Source organism: Mauremys mutica, chromosome 11 (genome assembly GCF_020497125.1).
Source record: "Mauremys mutica isolate MM-2020 ecotype Southern chromosome 11, ASM2049712v1, whole genome shotgun sequence".
In the NCBI taxonomy this organism is placed as follows: Eukaryota; Metazoa; Chordata; order Testudines; family Geoemydidae; genus Mauremys; species Mauremys mutica.
The window spans coordinates 22,533,868-22,550,837 of NC_059082.1; the positions used below are offsets into that span (position 1 = coordinate 22,533,868).

The 16,970-nt window shown below is 43.2% G+C and overlaps 1 protein-coding gene across 4 annotated transcripts in view; it reads left to right on the plus strand.

Moving 5' to 3' along the window:
- Window positions 1-16,970, plus strand: part of MAPK6 (mitogen-activated protein kinase 6) — a 53,672-nt gene that overhangs the window by 28,308 nt on the left and 8,394 nt on the right. The window contains exons 1-3 of one of the 4 annotated variants that reach the window (XM_044979433.1): window positions 2,414-2,558; window positions 11,722-12,927; window positions 14,374-14,518. In XM_044979433.1, the coding sequence (XP_044835368.1) occupies window positions 12,373-12,927; window positions 14,374-14,518 (700 nt within the window). In that variant the 5' untranslated portion in view covers window positions 2,414-2,558; window positions 11,722-12,372. Of the gene's footprint in view, window positions 1-2,413; window positions 2,559-2,687; window positions 2,760-4,043; window positions 4,066-11,721; window positions 12,928-14,373; window positions 14,519-16,970 lie in introns of those variants that run through there. The other 3 variants (XM_044979435.1, XM_044979436.1, XM_044979434.1) reach the window with 3 other exon arrangements.

The following is a 16,970-nucleotide window of genomic DNA, read 5'->3' on the forward strand; positions in this document are numbered from 1 at the left end:
TTGCAGAGTTTTATGGGATATGTAGCTAGAATAAGTATGATTCAAATACATAACCTGGCTCCAAGTAAGTATGATTCAAATATAAAACTTTAGGCTAACATCTATATATAATGTATAATACATATTAATATGGTGTGCAGTATGTATAGCATGCATATTAGCTAGCCACTGCCCCAAGCAAAATAAACTGTACCCACAAATGCATTTTTATGCAGGTAGAGCTTCAGCTACACTAAAAAAGTTTACTAATACTGAAATTCTGCAAGCCCTCCACCAATTGCCATTACTATACCAAAAAAAGTTTCTAATCTAAAACTGGTCTAAGTTCAACATTCACTTCAAAAAAGGAAAACAGTTTCTAGCAAGCAAGAGAGCACCTTCATGGAGGTGCTAGTACTCTGAATTGGTAGGTGGTGGTCCAATCTAGGCCCTACAAAGGAGCATAAACTATGACAAGTACTATGCAAGAAGGAAACTAGGAGGGATAACTTTTAAGCCCTGGTACGGTAGCATAGTTTTTATATAACTATGCTGGGTAGGACTGTGACTTTTTTTTAAAACTGATATAGTTTTGCCAGCCCTGCTATATAACTGTGGCTCATGAGACGGCTAAGGGGCGATATGATTGAGATCTAGAAAATCATGACTGGTATAGAGAAAGTAGATAAGGAAGTGTTTACTTCTTCTCATAATACAAGAACTAGGGGTCACCAAATGAAATTAATAGGCAGCAGGTTTAAAACAAACAAAAGGAAGTATTTCTTCACCTAAAGCACAGTCAACCTGTGGAACTCCTTGCCAGAGGATGTTGTGAAGGCCAAGACCATAACAGGGTTCAAAAAAGAACTAGATGAATTTATAGATAGGTCCATCAGTGGCTATTACCTAGGATGGGCAGGGATGGTGTCCCTAGCCTCTGTTTGCCAGAAGCTGGGAATGAGCGAGAGGGGATGGATCACTTGATGATTACCTGTTCTGTTCATTCCCTCTGGGGTATCTGGCACTGGCCACTGTTGGAAGACAGGACACTGGGCTAGATGGACCCTAGGTCTGACCCAGTAGGGCCATTCTTATGCGGCTCTTTTAAAGTGCGGCTGGCGGAACCCTCCTGCCCCCCCCACCCCATTCTCCACTTACCAGACTGGGCAGGGTACGGGGCCTGGGGACCTGTATCTTGGTGGTGGTGGGGTAGTGGCTTCTGCCCAGTGGGGAAAGGGGTCTCAGGGCTTCAGCCCTGTGGGGTGCTCCTGCCAGGGTTTGGAGCTTCAGCAGGAGTGGGGCTGAAGCCCCATCAGACATCTCCTGTGAGGCTGAAGCCCCGAGCCCTGGCAGGTGTGCCCCGGCTCTCGAACTTCTGAAGACTGTCATATGTGGCTTGGAGGGCCAGTAAGTTTGGACACCCCTAGTGTAGTGTGGATGCAGTAATAGTGGTATAAAGAGGCCTGACACCCACCAAAGGGCTTTGGCCGTTATACCTGCCTCCACAGTAGGCGGACAAACTTTTTTTCTACTGTAAACAAGGCTCAAGAATATGTCCTTTTATCGGTCTTTACCACAATGTGTAATAAAGAGACACTTGTTCTTTTCAAGTAATAAACATGAAGTTTGAGGGCTGGAGTGGGAAAGTATATAATGATGTGGGAGTAGTCAGCCAATCTTGTACAGTACACAGATTTGGGGAAGGAGATTCAAATACAAACATTGCTAAGCAATTGGAGAACAGTAAATGGGTCCAGCCAGGTGCTGCTAAGGATTATTATAGGAAGGAGTTTATGGAGGTGGGAAGGGGACATGGGGGCTCTGTACAGCACCTAGAACAACCAAGTTTCATGAAAAGATTGTGAGTTTTTATCAGCTGATTTACTTTATTCTTAAATTTCTACTGAGCTTTTGATTTTATCCCAGCTGGGTCAAGTGCTTTACTGCTGTTCAGTTTATTCTAGCACTATCCTTCTCCTGCTTCAATACTGTAGTTGGGGTGCAGTCCCTCTCCTTGCTCCCCAGTCACCTCTAGCAAGCCTGCCCTGCTCTTATTATAATCCGTATAGAGACGTGCCTGTGAACTCAGTTATCTGCACCAGTCCCTCATAATCCCCACAACCTGCCTCCTCTCCTGTTTCTGCCCCCTTGTTGCTACCACAATCCACGCCCCCCTTCCCAATCATTTGTGCCCCAGCCAGTTCATGACAATCCAGGGTAACCCACCGCCGCCCCCCGCCCATCATCCGTTCCCACCCCACGGGTCCGCCCCCCGCACCTGCGCCTATACCCGCGCCCTTCCCATCCGCAGCCCCTCACTAGGCCCTGCCCCCTCCCCCAATCACCCTCTCTCGCTCCCGCCCCGCCAGGCGGAGTTGCCGCCTGGGCCCCGCCCCTCGCCCCAGGAAGGCGGAGGCAGCCGGCGCCCGCCCCTCTCTACCCTTGGAGCCGGGTTACATGGCGGCGGCTGGAGCGGTAGCGAGGCAGCCGGGAAGCGGAGCCGGAGCGGAGCCCGCCGCGAGGGCCGGGCGGTCCAGGAGCCTGTGCAGCGCAGCCCCTCAATGAGCCTGGGAAGCCCCGTGAGTGCGGCCGGCGGCCGAGCGGGCGGGGGCCAGGCCGCAGCGCGCGCGCCGCGCGGGGCCTGGCCGCACAAAGGCGCTTTGTTCCCTCCTCGCTGCCCGGGGTCCCCCTCCCCCCTGCGGGGCCGCGGTACCGGGCCGGGAGCCTCCGCAGTGCGGCGGGCACGTGCCCCTGCCGGGCAGGGCGCCGCCGGCCCTGGGGTAGGTCGGGCCGCCCAGCTCCCCTCACCCCCGGCGGGGACTCCGGTCCCCGGGGCAGCGGCGCTGCGCGGGGCCCCTGGGGCGGGGAGACGTGGTCCCCGCCGGGCTGAGGCAGCTTGGCCGGCCGGGCGGCCGCTCCCCGGCCGGGGGCTTCTCCTTTGCGGCTGAGCGCTGGGGGAAGGGTCTGGCCAAGCGGCGCGGGGAAGCCTGGCTCGGCTGCCGCCACGGGGCACCCGCAGCCTGCCCGGGGCTGCGCCTTCCGTGTGTGGGCAGCCGGTGACTCAGTTACGGGAAGGGTTGGCGAGCAGTAACCGGGGCTGTCCCCGCTGCTCCTGGCCCCCAGGGCGCTCCGCACCCGCCGCCTGGCCTGAGCCCAGGGTGCGCTGCTAGACAGCGGCTGGGCTCCTGCCCGGAGGTGGCTGCCTGAGGGAAGGAGCCGGGGGTCGCTACTGAGTGTGTGGTGCGCTGTGGGGGCCCTGGAGACGGAGGATGCTGTGTAATTGTAGGGCTTTGTCTCTGCCTGCAAATGAATCGAAGGACATTTGAAGGTAGATCTCTTCTGTGCTGGAGTGGCTCGCTGGCAGGATAGCTTGTCAACTATCGAGTCAGGTGTAATAGGTGGCAGGCACAAGGTCACTGCTGAATTGTCTTTCGGACATTACTCTTGTCACCGATCTTAACACTTTTCAGTCATGGCAGAGCCAATAGAACGGGGCAGAAGTAATGTTACTGGTAGTTAGAATCGGCTCCCTTTTTGCGGACCTACCAAATTGGAAGGCTGCGCGTCTATGTATAGTGCCTGGTTTTTAATACAAATCTTATCTTTCACTCATGGAAACGGGATGGGTGGGTTGTTCAACAGGTACAAAAATGCAATCCGTTAGGAAAATGAGTTTTGCTTGTTGTTCTTTGAAAGGATCAGTTGAGCAAATAAAAACCAACCCCTCCCACCCCCCCAAAAAAGTTTAACTAAAATGTATAGTTTCTTGGTGGCTTATCTTTTCTTTTAAAAGTAAAATACACTACAAAGGCTTTGGCCTGCAGTTGGTAACATTGAGGGGCCAAATTAGTATCATAGTGCTTTGTACTACCACTTGGGATATTAGGGGTGAAATTCTGGTTTCACCGAAGTAAATTGGTTTCAGCAATGGGACTAGGATTTTGCCTAGGGTCTTTTGCTTCCAAAGTTAACAGTGCCTTTTGTTAGCTGAGGAAATCCTTCTGGTACCACTGACCATCACTCAGTTAAAAGGAGTCCTCTCCAGTTATCAATATTCAGAAGGATGATGGCAGGTACAGTCTTGAGGTGAGAAGTGTTCATGGATCTTCCCAGGGGACCTTAGATGACCCTGTGAGGGGAAAGAAGTTATTTGATTTTTTTTATTTGTTTATAAGTAGTTAAATTACAGAACAAAAGAGCACAATTTACATGGTTGTGAATTATTAAAAGAAATGGGCACAGTTGATCAAACTAGCAAAATACAGTAATGTTTAAAGCAACTGTGAATGGTGAAAATACTTTTTGTTACATTAATACAGTATTATTTTTGATCAACTTTGCAATGGTTAAAGTAACTGTTGTGAAAAAACGTTGTGATCGAGCTAGTACAAACATTATGCTAGGCGCTACCACCAGCAAATAATGTATTATATTTTTATTACATGAAACAAGTTTTGTAATCTAGCTATAAATTCCAGAAGGTGGTGGTTAATAATGAAAATAGACTTTAGGTAGGAGCAGTAATACAACCTGATACTTTTTGAAAAAGAATAGTGGAAACTACAGTTAGAATTTAGATGAGCAGCCAGAAGCCTGACTGAATATAAGCTCTTGTGATCAGTCTTTTTATATTTATTTTCGAGACTCTGGTTGAAAATCATGTCCCAGTGAAGCAACGAATTTACAGCCACCTTGCAAAGTTGCTATTATCAGAGTTTACCAAATGAAGCTTGTGTGTGTGAAATGTTGACTATTGCATGAAATTACAATAATGGGACCTCTAAATATTGGTGTTTGTGCGAAAAAGAAAAATGCATTTTTTTATCTGTCCCTTAGTTTTGAGAGTAAACTAATAGTAACATCTGCTGACTCTCAGCATACAGTTCCTTAAACTGTGTAGAGAGTAAGTAGGAGGGTTTACAAAAGCAGCAGTTCCATGATGACTCATTCTGCCTACTGACTGCAACGTGGCTGATCTAAAAAAAATATATATATGTGCACCAAATCTTTTATAGTTTAAGGGACAGGGCATATCAGGTTGTGTAATAGCTTTCTTTAGTGACTCTTTATTAGTCTTGTATTTTCCTTATGAGTAATTACTCTAGCTGTAACCAAATGATTACATAATTAAAATTAGCTATGTTTTTCAGTAACTGGGATCCCTGGAAAAAAAACCAAATATCTAGTGTAATAGTTTACAGCAGTGTTTTATTGTCTGTAGTATTTATTATATTTAAATGTAAAGATCTATGTAATGTGCAGTTGGGGAGAAATTGGAGATATTTAAAAGACCTTTTGCAAACTGAACTAAGCTTCATGATGTTGCTTGTGTTAATGTTCTGCTGGGCTGACAATTTCAAGGAAGATGATCTGGCAGGTGACTTCTGAAAAAAGCAAGTTTTGTTTGGCCAAAACTAACCTTCATGTAAAACATGACTGTACAAAGATGGTAACCCCTTCGTTCATTTACTTGAAATTTATTTTGGGGCGAGAGTGGGCTGGAGTTGTAAGAGTCCTACTTAGAGTGATTACCTTGCGTGGTGCTAGGTATCATAAATAGTCTAACTAAAAACTACAGTACTGTACTTAAGTAGTTCTATTCAATATGTGTAAGGGGGCAGAATCTGGCCCTTAGTCTCGTATGCAATGCACTCCTTGTATAAGAATCGCATCTGTCCTGGATGATTTCATTATTATGAGCGGTTGATTCTTGCAAGCAGAGTATAGATTAGTATAGGAATGATTTTTGTCCCAGTGGTTTTGATCACTATGTGGGTTGATCCTTATATCAGTAATACTTACAAATAGAGTGCACTGTACTGTGTCCTATACTGCACTATATTTAGCATGAAGATATGTTATACATGCAGCATTCTCAAATATTTATAGCTATTCAGTGTATGTGTCTCACAACTTGAAAAAGAATTAGTAGCTAGAGATTGCTTTTCAAGTAGCTATCTTTTTTATATTTATCCTTTTATACTGAGTCCCAAGACAGGGAATTGGACTGACTCTTCAAAATGTAGGCCTTGTATTTTATATGAGATCCAGGTTTGACTGACTTATGTTTAATAAATGTCATTCTTGGCAAGTTTGAACTCTTATAAAAACATAAAACGCACGATTGAAACTGTAAATGCGTTACCGTTCGGAGAAAAACAAACTTGCGTCACCATTTGAGGTTATTTGAGGTTGGAGTGGGAAGGGCCAAATAAGAAGTTCCAGATAACTTATTGTTGTCCCTTCACTCTAACAAGAGCATACAATAATGACTTTAAACCCTTAATCTTTTTTCCTCCCCTTCACTTCTTATGGTCCAATAAAACTATTGTGGTCTTAGTAGCAATCATAAACACTGTACTTATTAACTTGTCTGGGAAAACAGTTATGTGGTGTTGCTGCTTAACCAGCCACTAGAGGAGGCAAAAGTATGATGCAAGCAATTCTCTTCCAGGAATCCAGCTTTCAACTGCCAGTTTTTACCCAGAGCCAATCCAAGAGGTGATTGCAGTGAGCACATCACAGAATTTGAGCACAGTGATGCACTATTAAAAAAGCTATCAAGCTAGTCCTTAATGTATTTACCTTCTAGGTGGAAGATAATAGGGAATTAAGGGCAAAAATTTTTTATTTTTGTTTTCTGTAAACTTTATTATAGTAGGAATTGTAGCTCATTTTCCTCTTACTCATTGGTGTGAACTATGTTTAGGTGATGATAAAGACCTTGAGTATCTCCACCACATTATTAGAAGCCACTGTATTTATTTTTTTACATTGTGGACAAGGGTGAATAAACTGACTTTTATAGTATATTTTACACTATTGTAACCATATTGGTCCCGCAATATTAGAGAGGCAAAGTGGGTGAGGTAATGTCTTTTATTGTACCAGCTGCTGTTGGTGAAACAGACATGCTTTTGAGTTTACATAATCTCTTCTTCACATCTGGGAAAAGGTACCCAGAGTGTCACAGCTCAATACAAGGTTGAACATATTGTTTAGCATAAGGAGTTAACATGTTGTAAGAGATCATTCAAGGTGACATGGGCAGTTAACACCACTGCAGTTGTAGGACAAAGAGAGTTATAACATGGTAGTCCAGTGAGTTAGTTCCTACAAAAGAACTATTAAGGCACACTAACTGCAAGACACCTTTCAAATGGTTGAATGCTTGTATATCTATTTATCTGAAGTGCTTCCGTGCCTGCCATTGCTGTTGTGTCTGAGTGCCTCGCAATCTTTAATATAGTTCTCCTCCCAACACTTCCTGATGTAGGGAAATATTTCTGTTCCCATTTTACAGATGGGGAACTGAGGCCTAGAGAGTCTAGTGACTTGACTATGGTCACAGAGGAAGTCTGTGTATTAATGTTTAACTCTCCAATGTGATATATGCCATCATGTGCCAAACTGGATACCATCAGATTAGGCCTGAATAAAGACTGGGAATGGTTGGGTCATTACAAAACCTAAACTTAATTTCCCCAATACTAATTTCTTGCTACTGTTACTCACACCTTCTTGGCAACTGTCTGTAATGGGCCACTCTCTTACCACTTCAAAAGTTATTTTTCCTCCCTTGATATCCTGCTGTTAATTGATTTATCTCATTAGACTGACCTCACACTTGGTAAAGTAACCCCCATCCTTTCATTTATTTATACCTGCTCCTGTATTTTTCACTTCATGCATCTGATGAAGTGGGTTCTAGCCCACAAAAGCTTGTGCCCAAATACATTTGTTAGTCTTTAAGGTGCCACAAGGACTCCTCATTGTTTTTGCTGATACAGAGTAACACGGCTACCACTCTGAAACCTAACTCTCCAGTGTTTTTCCATACTTCCTTTTCAGGTAGCCCGACTTATATTTCCTTTGTTTTCATTTTAACAGAGTTCTTATGAAAATTGTCTTAATATGTCATGCAGAGGAAGGATATTGCATGACCTGATATATTTTTAATGGGATTAGGAACGAGACTTGGGGAGAGAAGGAATGGGGACTGCAACTTCCTTTTCACATAAAGTTAATACAGCTGCCTTTGCTGCTTTTTGACTTTCTTTAGTGTTGTCACGTCCGTGCAAACCCTGAAATGATGATGGGAAGATTAGCTAGGAAATAGAGGTAGCAAGCAAAATCTGCTAAAGGACTGACCAAGTATCTTCTTTCCTATTCCTGTTCAGTGAAATATACTAAAGTATGGACTCTGGACGCAGTATCAAACAATCGGAGCAGTGACATGACAACGGTGTTACTTATGGGGGGAAAAAAGACCCTAAAGAATGGAAATAATATTAAAATTTTAGAAATACATATGTAGATGACCTTGGATATTGAGTTAATGAAAGATTTGAATGAATTCAAGTTTAAAAATGATCCTTCCATAACAATTTTAGAAATATTTAAAGGAAAGATAACATTCAGTGAGTTGAATTGATTTCCAGGGAGTAATCTGACTGAGATTTCATGTTAGATTGTGTAGATGAATTGCCTGTTGACAAAATGAAGCTGTCTTTGCAAATGACTGTCATTTTATTACTGATGTACATCACAGATTCCTCTAAGATAAAAGCAAATTGAATTAACAGTCAAGGTGTTAGGAAGAGCTTGATGGTAGTTGACTACATCTTAGGCCAATTTATCCTAGAATAGAACATATTTCCTACATGTAAAAGGTGTCATCTCCATAGAAAAGGCCCTCATATGTTCAGGTAATAACTTCTGTTATAAACTAAAAATGGACTTTGGGGCACAAGAACAAGTGTTCAGAAATGTTACATACAGCAGGTCTGTTTTAGAGGATTAACATACATATTGCTTGAATGATTTCTTAGTATTCCATTCAATTTATAGTGAGCCCCTAAAAACACTTAATCTGTTTACGGTTAAGGTTGCTCAAATGAACTTCCTCAGAATTCACTAAAATAATTTTAAGGCTACACTCACACACCATACAATATGTCATCAAAAACTAGCCCACCACCCTCACAGAATTCAACTGCATCAATATATAAATACCTTCTGACTAGGGCTGTCACGCGATTACTTTTTTTAGTCACGCGATTAAAAAGAAAAAATGCCATTCTAGAGGAATTGTGTCCATGCTGATGATGGGTTCTGCTCGATAACGATCCAAAGCAGTATGGACTGATGCATATTCATTTTCATCATCTGAGTCAGATGACCCCAGCAGAAGGTTGATTTTCTTTTTTGGTGATTTGGGTTCTGTGGTTTCTGCTTCGGAGTGTTGCTCTTTTAAGACTTATGAAAGCCACACCTCATCCCTTTCAGATTTTGGAAGGCACTTCAGATTCTTAAACCTTGGGTTGAGCTATCTTTAGAAATCTCACATTGGTACCTTCTTTGCATTTTGTCAAATCTGCAGTAAAATCGTTCTTAAAACGAACAACATGTGCTGGGTCATCATCCAAGACTGCTATAACGTGAAATATGAATGCAGGTAAAACTGAGCAGGAGACATACAATTCTCCCCCAAGGAGTTCAGTCACAAATTTAATTGACTTTTTTTTTTTTAATGAGTGTCATCATCATGGAAGCATGTCCTCTGGAATGGTGGTTGAAGCATGAAGGGGCATACAAATGTTTAGCATATCTGGCAGGTAAATGCCTTGCAATGCTAGCTATAAAAGTGCTATGCAAATGCCTGTTCTCACTTTCAGGTAACACTGTAAATAAGTGGGCAGCATTATGTCCTGTAAATGTAAACAAACTTGTTTGTCTTAGCAATTGGCTGAACACGAAGTAGGGCTGAGTGGACTTGTAGGTGCTAAAGTTTTACATTGTTTTGGTTTTTTGAGTGCAGTTATGTAACAAAAAATCTACATTTCTAAGTTTCACTTCCATGATAAAGAGATTTTACCTCATGCAAGTGCTGTAGTGCATTGAAAAATACTATTTCTTTTCTCATTTTTACAGGCAAATATTTGTAATAAAAAATAATATAAAGTGAGCACTGTTCACTTTGTGTTTTGTGTTGTAATTGTAATTGAAATCAGTATATTTGAAAATGTAGAAAAACATCCAGAAATATTTAATACATTTCAACTGGTATTCTATTGTTTAACAGTGCGATTAATCTCAAATTTTTTTTTAGTTAATTGCTTGAGTTAACTTTAATTAATCGACAGCCCTACTTCTAATACATTCAGTTTAGCAGTTGTAGTGCCTTTAATGCTCGGTACCGGGTTGCCCGTGATGCTGTCCACACTGGGCCCGTACTCGGAAGGGGCTTGTTATGCTTGGCAGGTATAGGCGTCATGGGAGTCTTTCGTTTGGGGAGGCTACACGAGCGCCAGAAGCTCCTTAGGAGTCAGGGGGGCTGCCGTTCCCGGACGGTGGCCTCTTCCCCCCCGAGGCCCCTGCTGCCCACAACTCACTCCTCTCTACTCCTTCCTCCCCCTTCACTCACCCTCAAGGCAAGAAAAAGTGATGGAGCCATGGTCCCCTGGTTCACCTGTTCCAGTTCCCCGTATCTCTATATATGAATACCGTGTCAGATAGAAATTTCAAGTGCTGTAAAAGATCCAATACATTGTAAGAGCCCAAGAAACACGAACGTGTCATCCAATGATCACACATTCCAAAAAGGCAAATGATACAAACGAATAAGGGATACTTCTGAGGGAATTCTGCACCAAAAAAATAAAAATTCTGGGCATAATTTAAAATTCTGCATATTTTATTTGTCAGTAAATGTGGATGCTCCAGTATATCAGTGGGGAGCACAGGCCATTGGCTGCAGTGAGGTGGGAGATCACCCTGCAGCCTGCCCCACCCCCAACACACAGATTCAGCTGTGAGACTGCACCTGACCTGACAAAGCAGAAGGGCCGTGCAAGTCCCAGAAACACCCTGAGGGCCTGACTCTCCACCCTAGGTGCATCAAGATAGTAAGGAGGAGGGACAGTGTCTCATATGCAAGCCCAGCTCTGGCCCCTGATCCAGGTGTGAGGAAAGCAAGCAGGCTCAGCCCAGTGGGATCCAAGTGTGGAAGGTCTTAGTGTGGGGAGATCCAGTTATGGAGTGAGAGGGTTCTGTGTGGGGCAATCTGGGTGTTGGTGGCTCGGTGGGGGGTCTGGGTTTAGAGGGATCTGTGCATGGGCTTGTTGCAGGGTTCTGGGTGCAGGGGGGTCTGGGTGAAGGTGATTGGAGCTCAGCAGGAAGGGGCTAAGTGTGGTGGAATGGGGCTTGGCAGGTCTGGGTGTGGGGGGCTCTGCGATGGGGTGAGGGGGAAGTGGGGCTCAGTGGGGTGGGGGTCTGGGTGTGGGGGAAATGGGGCTTGGTGGGGTGAGGGTCTGGGGTGCAGTTAGAATTGGTTGAGGCTTGTCAGGGTGGAGGTCTGGGTACAGCTGGTTGGGGCTCGGAGAGTGGTCTTGGTGCAGGGTGGGGGTCTGGATGCAGGGTGTAGGGGCTCGGCAGGGAGTCTGGATGCTGGGGGGGATAGGCTTCAGTGGGATGGGGGTTTGGGTGCTTGGGGCTCAGTGGAGGGGTTCAGGTTGCGGGGGGAGGCTAATGTCACTTCATCCTCAAAGAGCATAAAAAGTATGCATTATTTCTAGTTCTACAATTATGGTGGTGTTTCTTTTTGTGGTTACAGGTGGTGGTTACCTGATATGCTCAAATAATGACCTACAACTTGTCTGAAGCAGTCTAAAAGTCTTTTTTGTATAGAAACACTGACCTATTTTCTTTCTCTCTCTCTTTCTTTTTTTATTTCCCCTCCAGGTTGTCACGGAATAAAATGGATGGTAGCTTTGATTGTGATTGTGGTGAGCTGGAGCCACCTGATCATTAACAGAAGGCATCTTTTGTAAATCAAGATCTGCCAGTTTCCTGTTTAACTAGACTGTAAACAAAGGAGGAAGAAAAGGAAGAAAAAAACATAGTGCTTACCAGCACCATAGAATGACGCTGCTCAGGACCAGTCCAACACTGAATGTATCTGCACTGTGAGGAGGAGGATGTTAATAGAAGTCTATTATGTGCATATTTATTCACATTTTTGTTAAATGTTACCCAGTTGCATGGTAGAGCTGAGTGCATAGTATGTCATTTCATTTCGTTTGAGTTTCTTGTGAGTATTTTCTTTAACGTCTGCAGAGATTCTGCACCTTTCTTGAACTATGAATGCTGCAATCTTTCTATCTTATGCTCAGTTTGAGTTATAGCGTTTGTCAGCTCTAAATTTAAGGGGACACAACAGGCCTGGTTGGCTAATAATGCAATGAGAGTGTCAAAAAACCATATTGCAGTCAAAGCCGAGTTTTTCTTCTCCCTTTCTGTAAGATCTTTCCTTCAGATACCAGTGGAAGAGTGTCTACATATTTACAGAAGCTTGGTAGCTTAAGAGGAAAAAGAAACGTGAAGAATTTCAAAATGGCAGAAAAGTTTGAAAGTCTCATGAACATTCATGGTTTTGATCTGGGCTCTCGATATATGGACTTGAAACCACTGGGCTGTGGTGGAAATGGCTTAGTTTTTTCTGCTGTCGATAATGACTGTGATAAAAGAGTGGCTGTCAAGAAAATTGTCCTCACAGATCCTCAGAGTGTTAAACATGCTCTACGTGAGATTAAAATTATTAGAAGACTTGACCATGATAACATTGTGAAAGTATTTGAAATTCTTGGTCCCAATGGAAGCCAGTTAACGGATGATGTGGGCTCCCTTACGGAACTGAACTGTGTTTACATTGTTCAAGAGTACATGGAGACGGATCTGGCTAACCTGTTAGAGCAGGGCCCTTTACTGGAAGAACATGCCAGGCTTTTCATGTACCAGCTGCTACGTGGGCTCAAGTATATTCACTCTGCAAATGTTCTACACAGAGATCTCAAACCAGCTAATCTTTTCATTAATACTGAAGACTTGGTGCTGAAGATTGGCGACTTTGGTCTTGCACGGATCATGGATCCTCATTATTCCCATAAGGTTTGTGGAGAGATGGATTCACTTTTTAAAAAGTGATATCCTGATAGCCTATCCATCTTAGAATGGTCTCTCTTTGTCTAGATACTTTAATAGTATTCATCATTATAATATAAGTGCTTGATGGCAGGGTTGGTGTAAGTGGAAAGTTTCCGAAGCCTATCCTGGATTGGTAACTAACTTTCCCTCCCAGTATTTTACAGAGTTGCAGCATTTGCCGCTCAGCTAAGAATGCTGGCAGAGTAAGGCTGTGTCTGCACTTCGTGCTTTTCAACGGCGCAGCTGTGTCGCTGCAGTTGCGCCATTGTAAGGTGCACTGCGTAGCTGTCTTCCGGCGACATAATATCGCAATAATATAATATAGCATAATATAGCTTTGTCGCCAGGCGTGCAGCTTCCACTGATGAAGTGCTGTCCATACTGGCGGTATTGTTAAAACATTTGTCGTTGGGGGAGGAGAGGGTGTTCTTTCTCACCTCTGAGTGACACAAATTTTGATGAAAGTGCTAGTATCGACATATAGCTGAAGTTAAAATGTCATTATCTCAATAGGTAGGCATTAATGACTGCTAGTGTACCATGAATGTCTTGCCTTCAACCCCAAAACATTGAGATTTTTCACCTCTGATGGCATTGTGTCTCATCTGGCCTTTTGAAAGTTCTGCGCATGCTACTTTAGTTAACTAACTTACTTGTAACCTTGCCATGGGAGAGAATCTAGAGTTGCAGTGTTTAAAATTTTGGCAAATGCAGTGGATGAGAGCGCTGCGCTTTTTTTAATCATAAATTTAATAATTTGGGGGCAGGTTCAGCCCTCAAACAATTTGTTTACTTCCAAGGGGAGATTGCATGCAAATAACCAGGAAGGGAATTTAACTCCTGAGTATTTATAAAAGCAGTATTTAGATGAACAAATGCACAACTTAGGTTTTAAGAGCAATGCATAGATGTAGAATTACAGGAACTTTAGATTACTTTAAAATATCTGTGCATCCTCAGTGTACAAATGAGACTACTCACTGGGATTTATTAGTAGTAGTGTGATCTTCCTGTTTATTGTTTCATGTCTCAGAAGTGGTTTGTTTATTATCTCCATTAACTTGATGTTTGGCAATAAGGAACTTTTAGGAGCTATACTTCATTTGACTAATCAAGTTGCAAGTGATTGATTAAATACAATCACCATTGTACTTAACTCTGTTTTAAAGGTGGTTGTATAAAATAGCCCTTTCAGGATCAAACTTGGAGCTCATTGCAAACAGTATTTAAACTCGTTTAGTGTGCTTATAAAATATACAGCATTGGTATGCATGGTACACTAAATGTAACAGGTAGGATGATATATCTGATCAAATAGTCTAATATTGTCCTTATCGCTGGAGGCTTGGATTAAAATATTTTTTTTTGTCTTAAGGAAATCTTATTTGTGGTTTCTTTTTTCTTCCTTAGGGCCATCTTTCTGAGGGATTGGTTACTAAATGGTACAGATCACCCCGTCTCTTACTTTCTCCTAACAACTACACTAAAGCCATTGACATGTGGGCTGCAGGTTGCATCTTTGCTGAAATGCTGACTGGGAAAACCCTCTTTGCAGGTTGGTAGCGTACTGATTGTCATTCACCCAGGCACACCGGCTGCTTCTGGGGCAGTCTTGCCCTGCCCCACCCCACCCTGCAGCAGCAGGATTTTGAGGGGGAAGCTCAGGGCTGGGGCATAGGGAGGTGCTTACCTAGGGGGCGCTCCCCAGAAAGGGCAAGAGGAACTCCCTCCCTCAGCTCTTCCTAGCTCCATGGGCTGCCTCTGCTGGCAGACACAACTCCCACAGCTCCCATTGGCCACGGTTCCCAGCCAATGGGAGCTGCAGAACTGGGGCAGAGCAGAGGGAGCATGTGGCGCTCAGGAGCAGTGGAGGGAGCCTGCCCCAGTCTTGCCACCCCGAGCACCCGTGGTGCCCCCGTCTGCCTCCCCCCCACCCCAGCACACATGGCTCCCCCCTCAGCCATGCGCCTTCCCCCCCCCCCCAGCACCTTTGGCGCGCCCTAGTCTGTCCCTCCAAGCTGCCCCCACCCCAAGCTTTAATCAGAGGTATGTAGTAAAAGTCATGGACTGGTCACAGGCCGTGAATTTTACTGCCCTTGACCTGTCTGTGACTTTTACTAAAAATACCCGTGACTAAAACGTAACCTTATTTATAACCCACTTCTAGTGCTCCATTGGTGCAGAAAGGACATTGTTTAGGGTAGGATATGTCCCTTTGACTTTAATGGGGCTCACAGCCCTTATGCATTTGTGGTTGTGCCAGCAAAACTTGTAACCTTCATTAATGTTTCCGATCACATGGGATGCAAACTACTTAACTCCTGAGTTAGTGTAGTTCTCAGGGAGAGAACTTCTGTCACTATAACTAATACGTGTACAATTAATGAAATACAGGTCTCACAAAAGTACAAGCAAAATCCATTCAGCTGTTTGAGTTCAGTGTGTGACAACAGTTTTCCATACACTTAAAAAACAACAACAACAAAAAAGCTGTAAGGAAATTCCTAACTTCAGGCATCAATATAAAAGTTAAGTTGAGAGCATTTTGTGCTTTAAAATGCCATTAATTGGATGTCATATCTTTGAAAATCGCTAGGAACTTGAAGTTACATAGAGATCTGCTTCTCTCCAGAAGGTTGTCCTGGAATTAGTAGATGTATTAAATCTTCCAGTGAGCACTGAGAAGTGGGTACTGACGTGTCTCTTGGTAGCAAAATATTTAATACTCAAAAAATGGAAATATAATGTGCCTCTAGCTTATTGAGAGTGAGTGAAAGAAATGTAGCATTTTTTCCATCAGAGCTGTCTAAGTCAGTAACACAAAGTCCTGAAATTTGGTGCTATGGGTGCATTGATGCAATTCTAATATAGCACAAACATCGAATCTCTGTATGGTAAAAATGTAATCTAAAATATTTTAGTAGCAATGTTGCATCACTAGCATTTAGATTACATTTTTAATATACATTGATCCTAGGATTATGCTCAGGCCCTTTTTTATGTCAAACTATTACATAAATAAAAGCATAAAGCCATGTACTCATATGCTTCCATTCTTTTGTCTTGATGTCTTCCATAATGGTAGCTTAATTTTACATGTTCGTTCCATTGTCTGTTCAATTTTGCTTGAAAAATCAAAGGACAAACTGTGTATATTTGCAGTTTCAATTGTAGCCTTAACCTGGCCTCTGAACACTTACCACCTATGGATTATAGACTGCATCCACTTTACTTTATCTGTCCACCCTAACTTATTTACATCTTCCTTATGGGCTGCAAACCACTTCTTGCCTCCATCCACATTCTGCTTACTGACCAATGAACCAAACCCCATTGCATATGGGCCAAACGACTCTACTTTGCTTCAGAACACCCTACCCCTTCCCCACTCCTCTTGGCTAGATGACACTGTCTTGCATTTTGTCTTTGTATCATGCTTTCCTCCTCCCCTGTCTATGGACTGGCAAGCTCAATGTACTCTACCCTCCATAGAGGTGGTTTTTCAGGTGTTCACCTCTGTTTTGCCCTCTAGGCATGGTTGGAGATCATGCCCTCCCATTACAGACAGATTCACCATTACACACTCCGCTATGCCCATAGACTGAGACTTGTTCTTTATCTTGGACTGATTTGATTTAAATATCAAGATTGAGTATTAATCCTGACATTTGTTTTATTACGGTACATGAGAAGAGAGGGCTAAAAAAAGTATTTAGATTAAAGCTTGGCTGCTGTGTATCTCTTAAAATGCTACAGTACAGCTTAATTTTGAGTGCCGAACGCGTGGTAGCTTCAACAATTTATCTTACAGGGAAAGGGAGTTAGGCTGGGCTGTTGACAAGGATATGTGTGGATAGCTGTATAAAGAGACTTGCTTCGTGGGGATGCTTTGAAATTCATATTTAATAGCAGTTTGACAGAAGTACTTGCAAACCTCTTTCATATTTACCAGGTATAACAAAAAATATAGGATGCACTTATGTTGGGGATGCACAGAGTTTGGTGCA